Source organism: Lepisosteus oculatus, chromosome 2 (genome assembly GCF_040954835.1).
Source record: "Lepisosteus oculatus isolate fLepOcu1 chromosome 2, fLepOcu1.hap2, whole genome shotgun sequence".
NCBI lineage: Eukaryota > Metazoa > Chordata > Actinopteri > Semionotiformes > Lepisosteidae > Lepisosteus > Lepisosteus oculatus.
In genome coordinates, this window is record NC_090697.1 from 3,768,080 (window position 1) to 3,777,595 (window position 9,516).

Here is a 9,516-nt window from a genome sequence, read left to right on the forward strand (position 1 = left end):
TCTCCTGGTCATAAATTTTGAAAAGAAAAAAGTTATTTTTTCTTGGACATACAAGTTGAAATTTCTTATTTCACTTCACGGCTGTGACACATACTGTTTTGTTTTGCACACTGTGAGAATACAAAATAATAATAAAATTTAGAAACTGTTTGTGGATGAGTATAAATGTAAAAATCTGGAAGGTTCAAGCAAATATTTACACAACTTTCAAATTTACACACAAATAAAATGGATCTGGCTAGGAAAGTGAGGGAAAGTTAGCCTGACTGCAAAAGAAAACCCAAAACAAACGGTCTTTGGCGTCTTCAACACCCTAGCTAACCTGCACTGACTACCCAAAACCATACAGGACAAATATCACTCACCCGTACTAAACTAGTGTTACTAATACAAAATCAACTAAGTGTGTAAAGTGTACCCAACAACCTAAACTAACCTTATACACAAAAGTTCACACAAAAACACAAGTGAACCAGGAATACAAATAAGGGAGAACAACAGGAACAGGATACAAAAGAACACAAAAGTTGAACATGTAACATGTTAGGGCAAGGTAATGGCAAAACAAGGATGAACACACAAAGTACAAAGAAACTAACAGAAACCAACAAAACAACAAAGCCGAACCTATACAAAAATATACACACACAAAGCAAAACAACAAACCAACAAAGCCGAAGCAATAACCAAAACCAAGTAGGACCGAAGTCAAACGAAAGGCTCTTTCCTTCATAAAACCTCCCTGTTATATTCTGAATAAGATACACTCTGATTGGCTGATAAGCTAATTGATCACGATATCATACAGAAAGTGTGGTGTAATGGTGGGCCAATGGGGAAGGGAGAACAATCAAGGGTCAGCAGTGTGGAACATAACAAAAACACACACAGACCACACACTGGGACGTAACACTGTGTAACCCTGGGAAACAATTTTTTTCCCACACATACTGTATCAGTTTAAGCAAACAAGCTGTCAGTGGGACGCAGTGCCACCAAACTTTTAGCAATTGTGTATTGGGGTATATTTCCAAGATGGGGTATATTTCCATCTTGAACTTAAAATAAACGGTATTGCACTTACAGTATCAGGGATGTGTGGGTTATATTAATTATATTGCGACTCACTATGTTGTTATTTTCCTCTATCTTTTAGTTACTTCGGAAAGTGGGTTGTAATTCTTTATTTAACACATTCGTTAAACAATAAGGCCTTACTATGGAGTGTTACTTCGACTTTCTTTTGGAATTGTTGTTTATTTAACAGGTAATTGGGGGGAGTCAAATTCTAATATTGCACTTCCACTGCGCTACATAGCAATGCTTCCTGGCACCATATAGCCATTCAAGGATCTTTTCTAGAATATGGGATTTTGGTCTCTTCAAAGATGGGTGTGTGACACACTAAGAATATAACTTTATCATGTGTGTCTCCTACAAGCCAGCCTGGAGTTACATTTTCACCTCTTTGACCTCAAACCCTTAGCTTACAGTATGTGCACTCAGCATCTAACTGTGGCCTGACGTCATCAATATTATCCTGCCAATATTATTCTGACAAGCCCACAAATCCTGAGCTCATTTCTCCACTATTTACATAATTTCTGTTATTACTAATTTATTCTATGAACTACAGTACATGTACGTCATCAGCTTAGGGAACACATCAGGTATTGTTATTATAGCATGAGCTTCCAAGCAGAATAACACATCAATAAGAGGTGCAGATTCCTCAAGATTCTCAAAAAACACTATTATCAATGACTTCATCATTTTTCAGTGATGTGATATGTATCTTTTAAAATACCTTTGTCCAGTAAAACAGATCAGTCAATATTCATGAATTAAGTTGAGAAGCTCTGTTTTGCTTAATAGAATGATTATTCATAGAGGTGTTTCTTTTTTTCATGAAAATCATTATTTCGAACGTGAAAACCTCAATTATGGAAATAACATATTTAAAATTGAGTCATAAGAAGCCCCTGGAAAAATATATTGCTGGGGTTAAAATATGTTCATTTTGATTAAAATATAGATCTACATAATCTCAATGTTGTAAATTGCTGAAATGTGCTTGCTGTATTGGTAATGTAAACAATAAATAAAAATGTTTATGCAACAAGCAAGGTGTTTGAAAGTGACAGCAATTAAACCTTTGTTCCTTTTGGTAATGCTCTTGCCAAATGGCATGGTATTGCACTTCCCAGTTGGGTAACACATACTACTAAATCTGTGAGAACACAAAATACAACTAAAATTAATTAAATGTCTGTAGATTGAACTGTAATGCAACCAATGAAAGAGCTACAAATTGCCTCAAGTAGTTAAACAATTTTAAATACACATTATGGTTTAAATATTTGGAAGTGTTGGAAGGCTAGTCTGGTTAGCATGCAGCCATATCACCCTGCAATTCACAACTGGAAACCCACTGAAGCTAAGTAGGTTTGAGCCTGGTCAGTACCTCTATGGAAAACCTCCTGAGAAAGCTAATGTTGCTCCTGGAAGAGATATTAGAGGGGCCAGTAGGGCGGCGCTCTCCCTGCAGCCAGTGTTGGTCCTAATTCTCCAGTATAGTGATGGGGACACTATACTTTCAGAAGGCACTGTCCTTCAGATGAGACATAAAACTGAGGTCCTGACTCTCTGTGGTCATTAAAAATTCCAGGGCGTTTCTCATAAAGAGTAGGATGTTACCCCAGTGTTCTAGCCATTGGCCCTTACCAAGCATGGACTCCTAATAATCCCCATCTATGAACTGGCTTCATCACTGTTCTCCTCTCCACTGATAGCTGATGTGTGGTGAGCGTTCTGTGTGCACGATGGCTGCCGTCACATGTGGGTGCACACAATGTGGGTGCCACACACTGGTGGTGGAGGGGAGTCTCCATTACCTGTGCTGTGTCCAACAAAAGGAGACACGATCCAGGTGTTTATGAAGCAGGAACTTCCTTTATTACGTATGCATACAGGAGCCAAAGCAGATGAAGCTCTGACTCAACTCATTAATACAAAAGGACTCTTTTTATTCAAATTCACAAACAGAAAACCCACCCAGAACAGTTTCAGTACAACTCCATTTCATATAATGTGTAAAACCAAGGCTTCTAGTCTTGGTACACAATAAACTGTAAGAACTGTAAGAACATTCTTGGGTTACTTTAATCATTATTTAAGCAGACATTCTGAATTTTGTTAATCATTACTTAAGCAGATATCAGGCACTCTCAGTTCTGGTCAGGCTGCCCAAAGCTGGCTGTGCCCTTCATGTTCCAGGCACATAGCCAGCTCACACTTGAGTTGCATTTAGTATTTTTTCTTTATTCTTGCAGGATAGTAAATTATTTACACAGTAAAAGCAAACTAGTGTAATAAGGGAAATAAATGTTTCATCCCTCAGTCCCCCCTTAGAACATATTGACACATTTTCCAATCATGTTCTACACAAACAAATGTAACAAGCGTTCTGATGGTTTTTTGTCTTCAGAATGGACTATCATCATAGATGTGGAAAACCTTAGTGCATTAAATTTTAATTTATGATATTACTAGGACAAAAATAACAAATATTACCAATCCCAGCAATAAATATTGAGCCAGGATACCATCCCAAGAGCTGAACACTGACTTTAACCATGAGCTGATGCCCTAGTCATCAAGAAAATAATTGTGATACTTCTATCCTTCATCATAGATGTGCTGTGATAAATCCGTGATGTGTTCCAAATTGTCAGGAATGTAAGTACAACACTCAGCTCCAATTACTGCACATGTGCCCCCTTTACATTGGCATATATGTTTATAATAAATATGGCATATATTTTTATATTAAAAGGAATGATCCTAGTGACAGAAACAAATTTTCTCTGTCATACCTATGTTGTTCTGGGACCTCTGTTGGTCCCACTTTTGTTACAGGAAACAGCAAAATGGCAAAATACAACATTTTTTAGCTGGTCAAATCTGCCTCACTTGGAGAAGCATGCTGACAGTGAGTGACATGGATCCAGTGGCCTTTCTCCTCAAGCTTGACGGACAATCCAGTGGTCAGCAGCACCCGGAACGGTCCTTTCCACCAGGGCTGCAAAGTGTGAAGGAAATTTCTTGACCCAAACCCACTCGCCGGGGATGAGATCTGGTTGTGGTCCCCAGGCCTCCAGCACCTGGTCTCTGGCTCCGTTAACTGCCTCCGTCAAAAGCTGCAACAGGCAATCAGCAATTAAACTCAAAGTTCCTTTGGTTAAGTCTGGGTTACCTGGGCTGCCCTGTTGTTATTTTAAATGGGCTCAGTCCCACAGAGTGATTTGTGCCTGCCCTGATACTGCAGAGCACAGGTGCAAGGGCATCTACCTATTGAGTGCCCTCAGTGTTGTACCACTCCTTGATAGTGCAATTTATTCGTTCCACCATTCCACTACATTGTGGATGGTGAGGACAGTGCAGATCCCAGTTGATGCTTAGCATTTCTGACACCGCCTGGCACATCTTCCCAGTAAAGCGGGTGTCCTGGTCAAGACAACAAGGTAATCCCCATTTGGGGTATAATTTCTGTCAATAAATATTCCACAGTCACAGCGTCTGTGGCTCATTTTAATGGATACACCTCAACCCAGCGAGAGAATAAATCCACCATGATTTGGTGGATTGGTGTGGTTGGTGTGGTATTGCCCCTTGACTCTTCTCCTTCCCAAAGCTTCATGCCACAATTTGCAGACAATTTATGTGGGGTTCAGCTCAAAATAAGAAATAATTCAATTCAATTCAATTTATTTTTATATAGCCCCTTTCACAACAAGGTTGCCCAAGGCACTTAACAAAGCAAGTGACCATTAATGTTGTGAATACAGAACAGAAAAGATCAGAAGACAACAGCGGAGAGGAACCAAAAGCTCCTTAGTAAGGAGAAAAAAAACCTCTAGGGGTCCAAGGTCAACTGACTGCTCAACCCTTTGGGCATGCTAAGATTATACAATTTAAAAAGAAATAAATGAATAAGGGTATTAATCCATCCATCATGTCTCTGTATGTCATTACTCCATGCAGATCTCTGTAAAAAAACTGAAAAATCCTCCTAAACAATAGCTACAGTATATCATTTAAAACTAAATAAATTCTTATCTATTCCATCTAGCAAACTTCAGCAAGTGGTAGCTCTTTACCTACTTCCATTTTAGGTTTCACTGCAGCATGGTCTGCTGCCCAACATAGAATGCCAATCTAAAGATAGCTAGTCTAGTTCTAGTGTTGCCACCTGTATGGTGACTTACGTTTTTAGGATTATAGTGGTGGACTGGAAGCTATCCAAACTTTAGACTTTACAATAAGAGTCTTTTCTGTTCATATTTATCATTCAAGGTTTGAGCCCTTAAAATGTCATGTTCTCACATCCACAGAGTATCTCTGAGTATAAACGTATCCTGCCTTGTGGTCTAACTTCAGCAATATCCTCCTAGCAGAGCTGTACCTGCATATTCACCTCCCTCAATTCAGACAAGCCCACAAATTCTGAGCTCACTTCACCACTGTTTGCATATTTTCTTTCTAATATTTTATTCCTTCTGCATCTTCTGCATCTGTAATTCATTTAAGTTTCAGACATTTTGTTAATTCTTATGTCTTTACTTGTTTCTTAACAATTTCTGCCTGCTTCCATCTTTAAGATATGAACTTTTCCACTTTCTCAGTTAGATTCCTGCATTTTGGATAAAGGTTATTTACTTTTTTACTGTGACCCTTGCACTGTGGTTACATACTTTAAATTGTTTGCCTTCTCTAAATCTCATAAAATACACAGAAATTATCTGCAAGTCTCCTGGACTGCAACAGCTTGAGGAACACATAAGGTGATGTTCTTATAGCATGATCTTCCAGACAGAAAAAAAAAACTTTAAAAAGATGTGAAGATTACCCGAGAACCCCAAAGAAACCTATTATCAAAGATTTTATCATTTCTTAGTTACATGATATGTAGTTTTTAAAGGACCTTTTTCCAGTAAAACAGATCGGTAAATATTTAGTCATTCGAGAAGCTCTGTCTTATTTAATAGAATGATTGCTGTATTTTTACTCACGTTTTTTATATCTGGGTTGTTTTAAAAATATTTATCTTCATACCAAAACTCTGTTATCTGTGTGAGATGTATACTGTATATCCTTCTATCAGTGTAACATTTAAAACAGGCACCCTCAAATCATCAGTCCCTTATGGAAATTACATTTCAAGTTGAGTCATAAGAATCTATTTGACATATTATTGCTGGGGTTAAAATATGTAGATTTTAATAAACATAGATATCTAAATAATTTCCATAAATTAATGTTGCTTGCTGTAGTGGTAATGGAAAGATTCAATAAAAAATGTTATGTAACAAGCAAAGTATTTGTAAGTGACAACAATTGAACCTCTGTTCCTTTTGGGAATGTTCTTGCAGAATGACATGTTATCATGTTTTCTCACTAATGGGAAATACTGTAGTTCCACAAGGGAAAGAGATGGTGATGCTATGCACCGTCAGTAATTAAAGAGAGAACAATAGTTCATGCCACTGTGGTTAGTATAAAAAACATCACATACAAAGCAACAGAACATATTAATACTAGATGTCTGAATAAGATAAACTTTTAAGGTAAGGCTTTATAATCCTTTATATAGATTATAAATCCTTTATAACCCTATAAATTAAACTAAATAAATTAAATATAAATATAAGGAGTAAAGAACTCCTTTAAAATAAATGTTTTTGCGCTACTTAATTTGAGTTACTTGTGTTTTTGAAACCATAATACATAATGAGACATTTATATTTCTTTCATTGAGTTTTAAAGAGTAATGCTTTATATTTTTGAAGCTATTTGAAGTCATTGTTTTAAAAAGTTAACATTCTGTTACTCTTTGTATTCATAATGTAAACTTGTTTTAGCACTGAATATTCTGTAGTATTTAAGTAAAATGCATAATTTTACTTGTTTCCTTGTGGATATCAAATCTGCATATCCCTGTCTTGTTAAATAAAGATAATGTTGTGTTTATTTTGCATAAATTATATATTTAAGAGCCTTATTTTAAAGATTATCTTATAATATTTTGAACAATTTTAAGCTTTATTTTTACTTATACTTTTAAAGCACAGTTTGTCATATTAATAATGGTTTGTATAATAAATATGCTTCAATCATTCTGTATATGTGACCATCCCATATTCCTAAATATTTTGTATGTATTTATATATTTTCATATATAAAAAGTATATATATATATTGACCTCCTTGTGTTCATTGCTTGCTGGGAGAGGCTCTGACTACCCTGTGACCCTGAATTGGATGCAGTGGTTAGAAAATGGGTGCAAGGATCCGTACCTCTTTTTATTTCGAAACCTCCGCCAAATGTAGAGGGTGAAGAGGAAGGCGTTATACTGTATGACTCATTTCATACTGAGTGTTCGCATCCCATCCCACTAACTAGTATGCGTGAGAGCTAGCACAGAGCTTAGTGCTAGAGCTAGAGCTCAGAAGTGGCACCGAGATGTGCGATACAGTTAACCGCATCTTGCTTCAAGAGTTATGAAGCTATTCTGTATGCGCTTACTTTTCGTATTTGTTGTTTAGATTACATCATGGACCCTAAAGGTAGTAAGAAAATGAAAATTGGTGTGTGTGTGTGTGTGTGTGTATTTACACAAAAAGCAAATGAACTGGCTATTGTTTATGTTTATTTATGATGTCTAGATAGGTAAACAGTTTTTATATGACTAAAATCACATACCACAGTATCAGTGTTAGGTGTTATTGTTTCCTTTGTCATTTTTGGTGAAAAAATGAATGTAGGTGTGACATTTATGGGTTATGGAATGAATCGTAATTTTTCCCCCAAAAAAATAACGGAGATAGTTTTTTTCTTTTCACAAATGTTTGCCATATGAAAGGGTTTCTAGGAAAGAATTATGTTAGTTAAAAGAGGTACAGGTGTATATATATAAAATATTTATATTCAACTCCAGTACCACCTTTGGCTTATAAACATAGCTTTGTCTTCTTAAATTTCAAGATTGCAAACATCTCCTCTTTAAGGTCTTTATGATCATATACATATTAAATAAATAACAAAATACTCTGCAAAAGCATGGCTTGTTTGCCTTGGATATTAAAAAAAAAACAAATGGTCCTATAAGCAACAAAAAAATAAATTAAAAGAACCATTGGATTATGAAAGCCAAGCCTGCCTGTTTCAGTTTACGTGATTGCAGAAGAAGTCATTTCCATCTAGAGTGTAGAGTAACAGGTTACACATTCTTTGTTTCATTTCTAATTCTCAGTGGAAAAGACAATTGTGATTTTGATAAATGAATACCTGTTCATTTAAAATTATATTTGAAATTGTAAAATGTGCAATAATAGTAAATAATAACAATAACAATTCATGTTATGTTTGTCTTTTTACAGGAAAAAAAAATCATACATGTTCTGTGATATACAGGATTAACTTCACTCTGAACTGAGATGACGGAAAATACACTATTCTGTTATGAATCTGTGAACAAATCATGTGTAAAACACATTTATGTGACCACAGTACGTAGTCCAATATATATGATCTGTGTAGCGATTATTCTCTTTACGGTTTGTGGAAACTTGTTTGTCGTCATCTCCATTGCTCACTTCAAACAGCTTCACACACCAACCAATTTTCTCGTTCTCTCATTAGCAGTTGCTGACTTGTTATTAGGAGGATTTGTTATGCCTCCCAGTATGGTCCGATCCCTTGAAACTTGTTGGTACTACGGAGACTTGTTTTGTAAAATCCATTCCAGTATTGATACCATGTTATGTACTACTTCTATATTCCATCTCTCCTTCATTTCAATTGATCGATATTATGCTGTGTGTGAACCACTAAAATACCAAACTAAAATCACTATTTATGTTGCACTTTTCATGGTTGTCATTAGTTGGAGTGTTTCAGCTGTTATTGGATTTGGACTGATTTTTCTGGAGTTAAATATAAAGGGCATAGAAGATGTCTACTATGAGAATATATATTGTGTAGGGGGCTGTACTCTGATACAGACTGAAATATCTAGCCTGATTTCTTCCCTGCTGGCATTTTACATCCCTGGATTTATTATGTTAGGAATCTATTTGAACATTTTCCTTGTAGCAAGGAGACAAGCCAGGGCAATTGAAGGCCTCGTATCCCAGAGTAAGAGCTCAGAAGACAGCAAAACAATGACCTCAAGCAAGACAGAAAGAAAAGCTGCGAAGGCTCTGGGAATAGTGATGGGGGTCTTTCTCTGCTGCTGGATGCCATGTTTCTTGACTGTCAGCCTGGATCCTATTTTTAATTATTCAACTCCACCTGTCCTATTTGACACTCTTGTGTGGCTAGGATACTTAAATTCTACATTTAATCCTCTTGTCTATGCTTTCTTTTACAGCTGGTTCAGAAAAGCTCTTGGTATGATTGTGTTTGGCAAAATATTTCAAGCAAATTCCTCAAGAACAAAACTAATTAAAAATTAA

At 36.1% G+C, this 9,516-nt stretch overlaps 1 protein-coding gene across 1 annotated transcript; it reads left to right on the top strand.

The window, feature by feature from the left end:
• The first annotated feature begins 8,894 nt into the window (after nucleotides 1–8,894).
• Nucleotides 8,895–9,516, top strand: LOC138225409 (trace amine-associated receptor 1-like). The gene has a single exon (XM_069185533.1). It carries the CDS (start codon nucleotides 8,932–8,934, stop codon nucleotides 9,514–9,516), a length of 585 nt encoding a protein of 194 aa, XP_069041634.1. The 5' UTR covers nucleotides 8,895–8,931.